The 14,521-nt window shown below is 44.0% G+C and overlaps 1 protein-coding gene across 4 annotated transcripts in view; it reads right to left on the bottom strand.

The window, feature by feature from the left end:
- Positions 1-214: 214 nt before the first annotated feature.
- MOB3C (MOB kinase activator 3C) overlaps positions 215-14,521 on the bottom strand; it is a 33,525-nt gene continuing 19,218 nt past the window's right edge. For all 4 annotated transcript variants that reach the window (XM_028733581.2, XM_028733580.2, XM_077928765.1 and 1 more), the window contains exons 3-4: positions 8,988-9,190; positions 215-1,706 (exon numbers count right to left, since the gene is read on the bottom strand). In XM_028733581.2, the coding sequence (XP_028589414.1) occupies positions 1,677-1,706; positions 8,988-9,190 (233 nt within the window). In that variant the 3' untranslated portion in view covers positions 215-1,676. The remainder of the gene's footprint in view (positions 1,707-8,987; positions 9,191-14,521) is intronic.

Raw genomic sequence — 14,521 nt, 5'->3', positions numbered from 1 at the left:
ATTAAAGCCAGGGAAAATACCAAAGAACTATGAATAAGAACATCTAACACTTTAGTTTTTCTTTTCTTAGCAGAAATTATTGTGGTAGCACTGGTATGCATTGGTCTTTATCTCCTTGCATCCCTTTCTTTTCTTATTGGGAGAAGACACAAATAAGATACAGGTTTTAGCATATAGCATAAGGATTTTAAATGTCACAAATAAGTGCTGTCAGTTAAAAAAAAAAATCTGTGCAATTTTAATATTTAAACTTCACTGGCAGAAAAAGTAGGACAACCCAAGATATAAATATTGTTGTAGAAAGTATAAAATCTTGACTAATAAAACTCATCGATGCAAGTGGCTCAGGTCACTTAAGGAAAAAAGTGAAGAAAAAATATTGTTCCCTCCCTTCTCAAAAGAAGAAAGTCGCAGTCAATGGGGAAATGATCACTGGGTTTTATGGGGAAGGAAGACTCATGGCTCAGTGGTAGACCACACATTTTGAATGTAGGAAAATCCCAGGTTCAATTCTTGGCACCTCCAGTTAAATAGCACAGCTCTATACATGCTTATTCAGAAATAATGCCCCCTGTGTTCAAGGGGGGCTATCTTCTAGAAAGTGTGTTTAGGGTTGCAGCTAAAGTATCATAAATAGCTGTCGAGTCACCACCAGCCGGGGTTGGGAGTCTTGGGCTAGAGGAACCATTAATTTGACTCCTTCTAAAGCGTCTGTATTTTCTATAGTTAAACAAAATGCATCAAAGTTCCTCAAAAGGACAAGATCTGCATGCTCCATAACTTCAATTCTTTTAGCAACTGTTGATTGTTTTATGGCACTGATTCCATTTCTGGGATTGGTATCAGTCTTCATAGGGCCTGTGTTTTCCCCTCAGCACACACAGTGGCTCATTTACTTGTGCAACGTGAAGAGATGTGTTCTGCTGGCACCTTACTGGGTGCTCCTGCCTTCTGTTTTTGACTGGACTGCAAATATTTGCATGTGGGCTGTTGTGTGGATGCTCTGTAAGCTGAGGAAAAACTGAAGCAAATTGTTGTTTCATTCCACTCAGTTCTAATACTAATATTATTTTCTACAAATGACATCTTACTGGGGGGAAATGTTCTTCCAATCCAGCATTCCCAGTGGTCTGGTATCTTCCTAGCATCTCTGGTTCTCCTGACGAAAGCATATATAGAGAGGAATAATCAGTAGCTCATTAAAAATAATAATGGAGGAGGGTAGGGTGATAGTGAACCATTTCCCCCCAATCCAGTACAAGGCAGGGCATGTTGCTTGTGAACCTTCTTCACTTTGATAGACTAAAGGGGATGAACGTAGTCTTCCATGTGGAATACGTTCATCATTTTTCTTCGGGTCTCGGCGGAGGAATTCTCAGGTTATTTCCCCATTTGCGCTTCAAAAAAGTGCGAAACAACTTAGGAGGAGGTGGGTCTCTGGAGGACAAAATGAAACCAAAATGACACACAGCTACAGCCACTGGGGAAGAGTACAAGAGGCAGGAACATAATGTTATTGGGTCCATATGTCTACTGGACGTACTGGGGTCCACTATTTCCAAACGTTTCAGTCCCTGGAACACAAAGTTCCTCATATTCCCAGCAGTAGTCGTTCAGATCACCGTGTGAGGCCCTCATGAGGACAGTTTGTCCGTTCAAATGATGCCCGAATGATCTTAATGGCAAATCCTTTCTGTCATTTCTTTCTGTGAGGGGAAAAAGAAAAGAAATGTAATTTTTTTTTAAGAAGAAGTCTGTGTCCACAAAACCTTTAGGAAAACAACCGTATGATTCAACAAGGTATACAAAGGACCTTGAATCTCTCATAGGGTTGGGACCTTTGAAAGTGATTACGGATGGTCTAGCCACTCATCCCATCAGTGACGCAGAATGGGTACGGTATCAAGAGGCTTTCTGTTACCGTGTTATAATCCAGGGTATTTAATCATTGCATACAAAAGTGGAAAATAGCCTACTAATGCATAGTAATAGCTATATCCTTTTATTATTCTACACAGTAATTTTAGCTTTCATAGCAGATAGGACAAAAAAAAAAAAAATGTGGCAGGTGTTTTATACCATCTTCCAGGCAATAAGTCTTAAGATTTATCTGAATATGCTAAGTTTCTACAACCAAACAAAGAATCTGTTTTGTAGTCCAACTTTCTAGGGGTCCATTTGAAAAGCATGGTTGCTGGCACACTTTGCTGCCTACGGGAGCCTACTCCAACCCACACACCCAACATATCCCCCCCCCCCAAACTGAAACAATATTTAATTGGTCAGACAGCTAGGCCTTCTTCCCAAAATATGTTTTGATGGAGAGGGGATTCCAAAATGTGAACAGTCTATAAACATTATCAGTGGATGACCAACCCTACCACTGAGGGTCCCCTGTGCAGTATGTACCGGTATGTATGTATGTATGTATGTATGTATGTATATTTCATTTTTATACCCCTGAATTATTCTGATTTCTAACTGGTATCAAACAGTGCCTCTGATACTCAACCCACAAAGCACGCCTTAGGAGGATACCTTGCTCAACGGTATTAAAAGCTGCCAACAGAATAAGAAGCAAGAGCAGACTCACAGACCCCTGCTTTGCATTTTCTCAATGCAGGTGATCCATTAGAATCATAGAATCATAGAATCATAGAGTTGGAAGAGACCACAAGGGCCATCGAGTCCAACCCCCTGCCAAGCAGGAAACACCATCAGAGCACTCCTGACATATGGTTGTCAAGCCTCTGCTTAAAGACCTCCAAAGAAGGAGACTCCACCACACTCCTTGGCAGCAAATTCCACTGTCGAACAGCTCTTACTGTCAGGAAGTTCTTCCTAATGTTTAGGTGGAATCTTCTTTCTTGTAGTTTGGATCCATTGCTCCGTGTCCGCTTCTCTGGAGCAGCAGAAAACAGCCTTTCTCCCTCCTCTATGTGACATCCTTTTATATATTTGAACATGGCTATCATATCACCCCTTAACCTCCTCTTCTCCAGGCTAAACATGCCCAGCTCCCTTAGCCGTTCCTCATAAGGCATCGTTTCCAGGCCTTTGACCATTTTGGTTGCCCTCCTCTGGACACGTTCCAGTTTGTCAGTGTCCTTCTTGAACTGTGGTGCCCAGAACTGGACACAGTACTCCAGGTGAGGTCTGACCAGAGCAGAATACAGTGGCACTATTACTTCCCTTGATCTAGATGCTATACTCCTATTGATGAGGCCCAGAATTGCATTGGCTTTTTTAGCTGCCGCGTCACACTGTTGGCTCATGTCAAGTTTGTGGTCAACCAAGACTCCTAGATCCTTTTCACATGTACTGCTCTCAAGCCAGGTGTCTTAGCCAAAGCTAATTCAGTCTCAAAACCACCGCTGAACCCGGAGAGTCCGTACCCTTTAAGAACTGCTGCAACTGCTCTGCCATCACATTCTCTACCACCATACTCAAGATAAATGGACAGAAGTTATTGCCAACTGCAGGGTCCCAGGGTGGGAAGTCAACACACTGCTGTTAAGGACAGCCTATGCTGCTTCAGCATATAGCATGAATTAGGTGCAAAGGTTCCCTTCCCCCAACAGACTGTTTCTTTGATAGAAGGGTTCCTTTTGTATCCCCATACTGCACATAGGAGGGAAAGGAACTTGCCCTTCACCACCTAAATAAATTCATGATTTCAACCAATGCACAATATTCCAGACTGATTAAATTAAATTAGTTTGAACTGATGGATGTTTGCAATATTTCATTGAATGTGTCAGTTAATCCAGGGGAAATATATGACTCAAGATTCTGGATTAATCTGTTGCATAAAAAATAAAATAAATCCCCCTTCACTTATTTCACAATAAACTCTTAACGTTTTGTAAGAAATCTGAGACAATGCAGTGGGGTTTTTTTTCTTGGTAGACATTATTACATTTCTAAATTGATTTCAACTTAAAACAGCCTAAAGCGTTTAGGTTTGAAAGAAATAAGATTCTGAAGCAAGACACGGGAAGCAAAAAATAGGACAGAATTTCAGTGTCTCTTTGAGTTGCCTTGGTGATAACCAAAAGGGTCAACAGAAGCTGATAATCCACAAAGGGTTGTGTTGGGTCTGAAAAGAATCCAATTTCGACATCTTTGCTGTTTTCCTTTAATACCATGAAGAAAGCATAGGTAACAAAAGGAAATATGCACAATATGTGTAAAAGGGAGTTAAAAACAGCATCCTATCAAATATCACTTGGCAAGAAGAAAAGAGATTGAACTGGTGAGTGACATTTACATATAAAGAGCTCCTGAGTTTGGATTTATATAGCCATGTGTTTTATGTGCAAAGGACTGAGGAGCATGGGAAGAAATGTCATTTGTGAATGACAATGGAGAGAGTCTCTTTATGATATTTGAACAGTACAGTATTGAAAGAGAAGCTTACACAACTCAATGAAAGCTTATCATCTGATAATCACCAGGTGAACTGCTCATGTGAATTCACCAGACACAAATCCATAGTAATAGAGGCACCAATATAAATGCATTGTTGTGGCATGTGATCAGTCACTTGTCTAAATCAGGAGTGAGGAACCTTCAACCTGTGGGCCAGTCTTGGCCTGACAGGTGGTCAAATTTGGCTTGTAAGGTCATTTTTAAAGAAATCACACCCACCTGCCAATCAGCTGATTTCACTCCAAGGGTGGGTGACCTCAGTGGCTAGCAGGCTGGTAGCAGTTGATTCTCTTCCCTTTCTGGTAAATCATGCATGCAGCCATAGCAGTAGGATTTAACTCCTGCTCAGCAGCTGATGGGCAGGGGTTAAATCCTGCTCAGTTTGGCTGTGCATGCTTGTTTCATGTCGGGAACAGGCTCGCAGAGCCAAATCTCAGCGCGGGGCTCTTTGAAAGCCATTTTGCCAACAGCTTTTTAGACCTCCAGGTTTCAGTCCTGTTCCTGGGGCATCCATGGTCATGACAAACCAGTTTCCTGGGTTTTCTGCCATGCTCATAAGCTGGCATTTTCTTTGTTGTCACAAACATTCCAAATGCCGATGGAAGTAAAAGGTAAAGGTAAAGGTACCCCTGCCCGTACGGGCCAGTCTTGACAGACTCTGGGGTTGTGCGCCCATCTCACTCTATAGGCCGGGGGCCAGCGCTGTCCGGAGACACTTCCGGGTCACGTGGCCAGCGTGACAAAGCCGCATCTGGCGAGCCAGCGCAGCACACGGAACGCCGTTTACCTTCCCGCTAGTAAGCGGTCCCTATTTATCTACTTGCACCCGGGGGTGTTTTCGAACTGCTAGGTTGGCAGGCGCTGGGACCGAGCAACGGGAGCGCACCCCGCCGCGGGGATTCGAACCGCCGACCTTTCGATCGGCAAGCCCTAGGCGCTGAGGCTTTTACCCACAGCGCCACCCGCGTCCGCCGATGGAAGTAGGAATGAGCAAATCTGAACCTCACAGTCTTTGGGTTGCATTCTACACTGCACAAGCAGAAGTCCACATGTGCAACAGTGTTTCCCCCATGCTCCCACAAGACCCACTCCGGCGGGTCCCCCAACTCTCTGGTGCAGATTTTGAGCATGTGCATAGGGCTGCAGGGGACAGGAGGGGGAAGTTCAATTGCACAAACAGAATTCTGCTGCGTGAGCGGAACAGTAGTGTTGGATACAACACTTTGAAAATACGTCAGACCATCTATGAATTGCCACAATAGAGTTAGTAAGGGCAGCAGGAGGGGGTGGAGAAACAGCCAAACACATACGAAGAGGTGATGCCAGCTGGTGCCAAATAGATTCTTTTGAAGAAGGCTTCGATTTGAGGACAAAAAGCTGGAAAAGACAAGTCGCTAACATCTTGAATGCACTTGGTTTGTATTAGTCCCATTCTAGCTAGTGGGCTTATTCTTGTTTTAAGCTAAATGAAAACTGAAAACATGTTCTATTATGTAACATTTGCCTGTGCAGTCCAAACATTCATGACCATCTTCAAGTTCTGAAGGATAACAAAAAAACAGAAACATCAATTCCAGGATTCTGTCTGCCTGGGGAACACAGTGAGAGTTTCTGCTTTTCCAATCAAGATCTCTTAACGCCTCTGTTAAAACAATATTTCCCACCCCCACAGCCTAGTCATTCCACCCACATATCTGAAAACTTAAAAAAATGAGTTGAAGTATATTATTTGCAAGTATTCATCTCCCACTCATTTTTTAGTGAGGAATATGTGTGAGCGAGTGTGTACGCATGCAGCTTTGGGGGGGGGGGCAAAGACTAAATAATCTGCGAAACAAAAGCAACAGATTTGTGCCGAGGAAAGCAGGGGCATATCAAGGGGTTGGCTACATTGGCCCCAACTAAGGGCGCAGGCCCGGCAGGGGGTGTGCGAAAATCATGCCTCTCTACTCTGGCTCAGAAGCAGCTGAATTTTCAGACAGGCTTTCACTTTAAGCCAATAATAATTATTCAAGCATGTTGTTGTTGTTGTTGTTGTTGTTGTTGTTGTTGTTGTTGTTGTTGTTGTTGTTGGCTTATAGTGAAAGCCAGTCTGAAAATTCAGTTGCTTCTGATGCTGCTTCATTTTCTACCTTTATTTTCACACTTCAGATTTCCCATTTCCCCACCTTTTGTTCACACTTTCTCCTACCTTCTGGGTACCACCTCCACATCAGCTTGTTTAAGTCCTTTAATTTTTCTTCCTGACACAAACAGTGACCCATCTCTACATCAGACAACATTCGTTATGCTGAGAAGGTCCCCACAGCAGCTCCTGTCTTTCCCAGAAATAATCCAAGGCTTTGCCAATGTTATTACTTGTTGCAACAAATCTGTTTTACCCTAGCAAAACAAATTATTGTTTCCTTAGGAGACACATCTCTAAAATTAGTCTCAGGCCAAGAGAGTAAAGCCATTCATTTTATACAACCAAGTAGAATGAAGGAAATTATCTAGAGGCTCAGTTCTGAAAAAGAAGCCCAGAATGTTTAATTTAAAGTAGTCCAAAGCCGGTAAATTGATGGGGGAGAATCTAGCCATGAAACAAACACACACACACACACACACACACACAGAGAGAGAGAGAGAGAGAGAGAGAGAGAGGCAGACAGACAGACAGACATTTGAAGAGGTCACTTTATCTCAACTCTACTTTCCCTTCTGTGAAATGGAGAAATAATGACATAATTTGAGGTTATTATCAGCTGAATTGCATCTGTTATTTCCCCTTTCCTTAAAGAATGCATGACATGAGATATTGAGGGGAAAGGACTGCAGAGACATGGAGTCACTTGATGCCCAGATTTCAGAAGCCTTCCAATCTCTTGAAGTCTCACCTACCCTCTGGGATGTGGTGCTTCCATTTCATGCTGACCTAGCATTTCACCCACAACCACCAGGGCCAGGAAGAATTTTGGATTTCAAAAAAAGGAAATCTTTCATCTGCCTTGGTGAAATGAAGTGAAGTTTGATGCTAAAAACAAGGATTCACTTTTCTTCCTCTTATTCATAAGCTCACATGGTTCCTCAAGGTCATAAGAGGCCATAAGCTCTGTCTCCATGATGCAATATCATTTAGAGATGTAGCTATGCCTATAGGTTTGTCAATTCAGAGAGCACCTGAAACCATAGTTAGGAAAACCATGGTTTGCACTACCATGGTTTATTATTCTGGTTTACATTCCTGACTTAGTGATGATGGTACATTTCATGTCAATACCATATTGGATGGTTACTTGTTAGTTGAGGACATTTCAGTATCCTTGCTCACTAGCATACATAATAATATAATCATGACTCCTGACAGAGGGGAAATGATCTTTTGTGATTGTGTTACACGACTGAGATAGCTCAGCTGGTAGAGCACGAGACTCTTAATCTCAGGGTTGTGGGTTTGAGCCCTACATTGGGCAAAAGCTTCCTGCATTGCAGGGGGTTGGACTAGATGACTCTTGTGGTCCCTTCCAGCTCTACAATTCTAGGATTCTATCAATTTCATAGTGAATGTGTTAGACAGACAATGCTTGCTGCACATGGATCACTTTGAAAGTGGGAATCAGCTGTGCATGTTATAATATCCCAGTACTAGAAATTAAGAGAAATCCATATATTCTTTCTAGAATATATGGTTGGAAAAGACGGTACAAGGTCAGAGGCATATAAATTCACACTCGGAAACACGGCCAGCAAGCAACACTAACTGGGAGTTATTGTCACTTTGCAAGGACAATTGGGGAGAAACTTCCTCTTATTATGTCTTAAGGGAAGCAGCAGGAAGGAGGGAAGTGGATTAGAATCGATTTTTTTTTGTTCTTCTCAGCCTCTTCGGTTTCCTGATCTCTAATTACCTTTTAGGGTCAGCTGAATTATAGCTGCTCTTATGGATGTGAAACATTGTACCCATTCCCTCATCTGTTAAGAAGTGACTAATTTTGATTATATTGCCAAAGTTTAGAGAGATCAAAATTTCAGCTGTAGCAATCATGGGGCTTGTGCATACCATTTATTTATTACAATTTATTACCCACACTCACCCTAAGGTCTCAGGGTAGGTTACAACAATTAAAACACACCATTAAAAACAGTTCAAAACGCTAATCATCGTCATCGGTTCATCCATCCTAGCTGATTCTTAAATGGAGCCTTCTAAGAATAATTCCTAGACAGTGGAAAATTTGTGTTTATAGTGTGAAATAGTTGATGTGATGCACATACACATATGGCATTCTTCTTAAGGTTGCCTGGCCAGCACTCTGCTCTGAACTCTGTTTAAAAAAACAACAGGGCAGTCTCCTGACAGCTGGGAATCTCTTTCAAGCCTTTGGAATGTGATCTCCATAAGAGCTTGGAGATGCTGACAGCCCTCCTGGCCACCTAAAGGAGCTCTTACGTGTAGTTCGCAGTGCAAACTTAAAGAGTTTTTGGAACACTTTAAGTCTCCAGTGCTCTTCCCTCATCCAAAAGGTATCGCTACCAATCAGAAGCAGGGTGCATAATAACAGTACCTATGTTCTTACCAGAGGCTCTAATTCCCTTTGGTCGACCAAACTGAACTCGCTGATAAAGTAGTAAAAGTGCTTGTAGCAGGTGTTGACGTGAGCTTCGGCACCCATGCTGATGATGCTGTCAAAATGGTGGATGTAGACATGGACAAAGACTCTGAAGAGGCGGGTGAGGATCTTGGTGCAGACCTGCTGGAAGTTCTTGGGGAAAGGAACACCTGCAAGACAAAAGGGGGGGGGGAGTGTTTAGAGCTTTCAATACTACTGTGGGACATTAGGCTCTATTTAGGGCCTTACATCTGTGCATCCTTCCTCTTATTCTTATTTATTTATTTTCACATTTAGGCCTCAAGATGCTCAAGGCAGCATGCATGATTATCCCCCACCCCATTTAACCTCACAACAGCCCTGTGAGGTAGGCTAGGCTGAGAGATGATGACTGGCATAAGGTCATCCGATGCACTTCATGGCTGAGTGGGGGGTTTGAACATGTTTGTAGTTTTTCAATTCAGAAAAAATATATTATACAGTGGTACCTGGGGTTACAAACACTTCAGATTACAAACACTTCAGGTTACAAACTCTGCTAACCCGGAAGTAGTACCTCGGGTTGAAAACTTTGCCCCAGGATGAGAATGGAAATCTTGCGCAGGCGGCAGCAGGAGACCCCATTAGCGAAAGCGCGCCTCAGGTTAAGAACGGTTTCAGGTTAAGAATAGCCTCCAGAACTAATTAAGTTCATAACCTGAGGTACCACTGTATAGGGCTTCAAAAACATCAGTAAGTGGTCCACCAAGACCCACAGCAATTTTATAGTGGTCCATAGAAGGGGACAAGGGGAGTTTGGAAACCACTGCTCGAGTGTTTACTGAATACATGAAACCACACTAGACCTGCAGGGGGAGCTAGAGGATATCCTTAGCACTGACTGGAGCGGCACTCTGTTAGCACTCTCATAAAAACAACTATATACAACTTGATCACAGTAATGGGAAACAGATGAAACAGCCCCCTAAATGATCCACCACATGTGTTCCATTGCCATGCACACTGCACTGATGAAAAGAGGAATAACCACAAACAATTAAGGGGTCTGGCAGTTACATTTTATTTTCAAGCGGGTCTCAGCTCGTCCGTGTTTCCCACAAATGCATTCCAGAGTCTGAAGACAAGCCTAATGAGCCAATTATGCACCTGATTTTAATGAAGTCTGGAGTTGTTGGCAGGATTCATAGACACGAAGTTGCACCTGCAATAAGACATGCAGGTTTCAGATGCGCCAATGACTGGGAAGTCAACAAGTGCTGTTTTCGTGCTGTCTGGAGCTTAAAAGCTCTTTTTGCTGTGGCTTGTAGAGTGGAAATAACTACAGCAGAATCACAGAATCGCAGAACTACAAAAACCTTGAGACAGCTGCTCCAGGACACTCTAGGATTGTTCTTCCTCTTGAGAGTACAAACTGAAAGCACTTTGAATTAAAAGTGGAGAGTGCAAATGCTCATTTAAAGAACCAGAAAGGCTTCTTTTCATGCATCCACAGACCTCTTGTGAAAGATGGAAAGCAGTCATTCTGATGCTCTAGTTGCCATGAAAAAAGTCTAGTCAGGCTCTGTTGGAGTCCAGACCGTTTTCGCATGTGCATACGCCGCTATAGGCACTAGATTTGAATACCAGACTAGTCTTGTCAAATTGTGGGCTCATAAAGTCCATATTACATCCTGGGGGATCAGTTTCTGGACAGTGTCTCTTTAAAATAGGCACACGCCCCCCCACATGCTTGTGCCACTGCTACATGGCCTGCGGTCCCCAGCTTGATTTCTCTTACACTGTACAGTGTAAAGATGAAATAACAGCTGAACAGCACTTTGTATGCTGAAAATACACTGATGTGAGTAGCAGTTTGGAGACCTGACTTCTCAATGCTGCATGTCACTGCCATGGGGAGGGGCAAGGCAGCTCTGGCCACCCTCCCCTGTTGGCCACTATTTATTAACTCTAATCTCCATAGATAACAGTTTCCCCCCAATGAATGAATAATTATGCACAGTTGTCAAAAGTTATTCAAGTTTCAGAACTTTATAGTGAGCTTTGGTACATCATTCTAGACTTCTCTATTCCAGTGAGAGGCCTTTCTGCCGTACATTGTGAACGCAAGAAGCAAACTGTCAACAGTAGACGAGCAGGCAGGAAGTGCCTGGCATGGTGGCTTGGATGCAGATAAAGGCTTCCCTCGAGCCAGGAAGTGTGGTGGAAATCTGATAAGCAAGACATCCTTTTTGATGTATGATGGTTTGCTGGCCACCCACCACCATTCTGCTCAGGAAATTCAGCTAGTGGTTGACCAGCCAACTCCAGGTTCACCTGGAAGTTAATAGGTTTTCTAGATCCTGCCACCTGGTTGTTTGGCTAGATGTCATACTGAGATTGTGTTTTGGGGCAACGATTTCCATCATGAAATGAAGTTTCCCATAAGGGCAAAAAATATATATATTTTTTTAACTTGTTGAATTTCCTGTGGTGGTCCATCTAGCCCAGCACTCTGTTCTCACAGTGGCCAGCCAGCTGCCCGTGAGTAACCTGCAACCTATACACTCTCTCTTCCTGTGGTTTCCATCACCTGGCTATTCAGAAGCAATACTGCCTCCTACCAGTGAGGCAGAGAATAGTCATTATGGCCTAGTAGCCACTGAGAACCCTATTCTCTGTGAAAGTCGGTTCTGTCTCACTCTGGTCATCTCTGGTCAATCAGATATTGTATCCTTTTTTTAAAGCACCTGCAAAGAAAGATGATAATTGGATGAGAGTGCCTACAATAGGGAGCAATGCCTCCATCGTATCATCCTCTGAAAGAAACTATTGTCCGTCTACCACCTCGTTCGCACATGGAACAGGGTAACAGAATGGTACTGGTTAGATGGGGAGTTCTCTTTCGAAGACAGATGCTTTCACACAGCATCACTTAACCCAACAAGGAAATAATGAGAAGTGGTGTATTAATGCATTATAAATGAGAGGCATTAAGAGCAAATAAATTACAGGACAGAATGTTAAAGGATTTGTCTCTCCAAGCCAAGATTTTGTCCCCCCAATGCGTTCAAATGAAGCCTGGTAATGGGATTCCTTATTATTAATCACTACAAAGTAATTGTAGGAATTAGCAATTATCCAAAACAAAGGCACATATACAGTGAATTTTTTTTCCAAACCCCATGAGACATGGGCATTGTTAACAGCCTCTCCTTATGAGTGTGTGTGTGTGTTTTAAACCAGCACTTAATGGGAATGGTACAAGAACAGCTGCACACTGTTGCACGGCATTAATTCTGAAAGGAGACGGGGTGGCAATAACACAAGCAAGCCTTGACAAAACCAGCCAGCTGCAAAAACAACTAGAAACATGCTGTGTCAAAGTGGTTACAAATGGAGAATAACCCAAAAGGCATCATATTATCCTTCCCCCACACCACACACAAATCCTTTGCCATCTTTGCAAAAGGGCCTTGGGGACTGAAAATGGAAACTGCAAATAGTCAACAGTACAATGCAATCCTAGGCAGGTGGATTCAAAAGTAAGGATGGTATTCAACTACGTTTTACTCACAGTAAGTAAAGGTAAAGGGACCCCTGACTGTTCGCGGACGACTCTGGGGTTGCGGCATTCATCTCGCTTTACTGGCAGAGGGAACAACGGGAGCTCACCCTGCCGTGGGGATTTGAACCACCGACCTTCTGATTGGCAAGGCCTAGGTTCTGTGCCACCCGCGTCTCTTACTCACAGTAGGCCCATTTAAATGAATGAATATGACTAAGCTACGTAGGTCCATTCATTTCAATAGTATGGGATTCAACATCATGTTTCTGTGGAAACCATCACATAGTCACATCCCACAATGTGCAGGAGGATTAAGGTAAAGGTAAAGGTACCCCTGCCCGTACGGGCCAGTCTTGACAGACTCTAGGCTTGTGCGCCCATCTCACTCAAGAGGCCGGGGGCCAGCGCTGTCCGCAGACACTTCCGGGTCACGTGGCCAGCGTGACAAAGCTGCATCTGGCGAGCCAGAGCCGCACACGGAAACGCCATTTACCTTCCCGCTGGTAAGCGGTCCCTATTTATCTACTTGCACCCGGGGGTGCTTTCGAACTGCTAGGTTGGCAGGCGCTGGGACCGAGCAACGGGAGCGCACCCCGCCGTGGGGATTCGAACCGCCGACCTTTCGATCGGCAAGCCCTAGGCGCTGAGGCTTTTACCCACAGTGCCACCCACGTCCCGCAGGAGGATTACAGCAATGCAAATGAGCCCTGCACAGTTGCTTCATTTTAGGATGACCCATAGCAACACCTTGCTATTATTTGAAAAACGCCTGTTCCCACAGCTTGCAGCAGGCAGAGCAAAATTGCCCTACACTGTCACTTCACCTTACAATGACCATATAGGCAATATTGTATTAATATTTGAAAAAATGAGATTGCACATAGGCCAAAACTAGATTAATAGTTCCACTGTAAGTTCAATGAACTTTCCTATTTATGTATTAATTCACTGCTTGAGTGTATATCCCATCTTTTTCTCCAAGGAGCTCAAGGTGACATACATGGTACTCCCCCTCCTCATTTGATCCCCAGAAGAACCCTGCAAGGTAGGCTGAGAGGCAGTGACTGGCCCAAGGTCATCCAATGAGCTTCATGGCTGAGTGGAGATTTGAACCCTGGCCTCCGGGGTCCTACCAAATAAGTGAACACAGGACTGCAGCCTTAAGGGCAGTAGGGAGTGCAGTACAGGCTCTTGGTGGCGGCAGCAAGCCTTTCACCTGCCTTGTATCTTTAGAAAGAATTACCATATTTTTTGCTCTATAAGACTCACTTTTTCCCTCCTAAAAAGTAAGGGGAAATGTGTGTGCATCTTATGGAGCAAATGCAGGCTGCACAGCTATCCCAGAAAGCCAGAACAGCAAGAGGGATCGCTGCTTTCACTGCGCAGCGATCCCTCTTGCTGTTCTGGCTTCTGAGATTCAGAATATTTTTTCCCTTGTTTTCCTCCTCCAAAAACTAGGTGCGTCTTGTGGTCTGGTGCGTCTTATACAGCGAAAAATACGGTAATAGGGGCCCTGGCTCAATTGGCAGATCATATGCTTTGCGTGCAGAAGCCTCAATCTCTGGCATCTCCAGTTAAAAGGATCAGTTGCATATCTGGGAAAAACTAGTAGGAGACAGTGTGGTGGGGACACCACTGCCCTCACCTGACCGTCGGTTGTGCTGGTCTGCTAGGAGGTGAAGGGGGAGGTGGCAGTTAAGGTCAGTGAACTGAGAACACACCAACAGAGCCAATCACAGTGCATTTGCACTGTGCCACTGACATCACTGCCCCCCTGCCCCTCCCCATCCTGGTGAGCAGCAGCAATGTGACCAGCCAGAGGCCAGATGAGCAGCAACGCCTGAGAGCCATGGCCAATTGATAGTACAGTGGTACCTTGGTTTTCAAACTTAATCTGTCCCAGAAGTCCATTCCAAAACCAAAGCGTTCCAAAGCCAAGGCGCACTTTCCCATAGAA

Source organism: Podarcis muralis, chromosome 5, assembly GCF_964188315.1.
Source record: "Podarcis muralis chromosome 5, rPodMur119.hap1.1, whole genome shotgun sequence".
Classification (NCBI taxonomy): domain Eukaryota; kingdom Metazoa; phylum Chordata; class Lepidosauria; order Squamata; family Lacertidae; genus Podarcis; species Podarcis muralis.
Note: the sequence above shows the minus strand (reverse complement) of the source record. Positions and strands in the feature narration are given on the sequence as shown.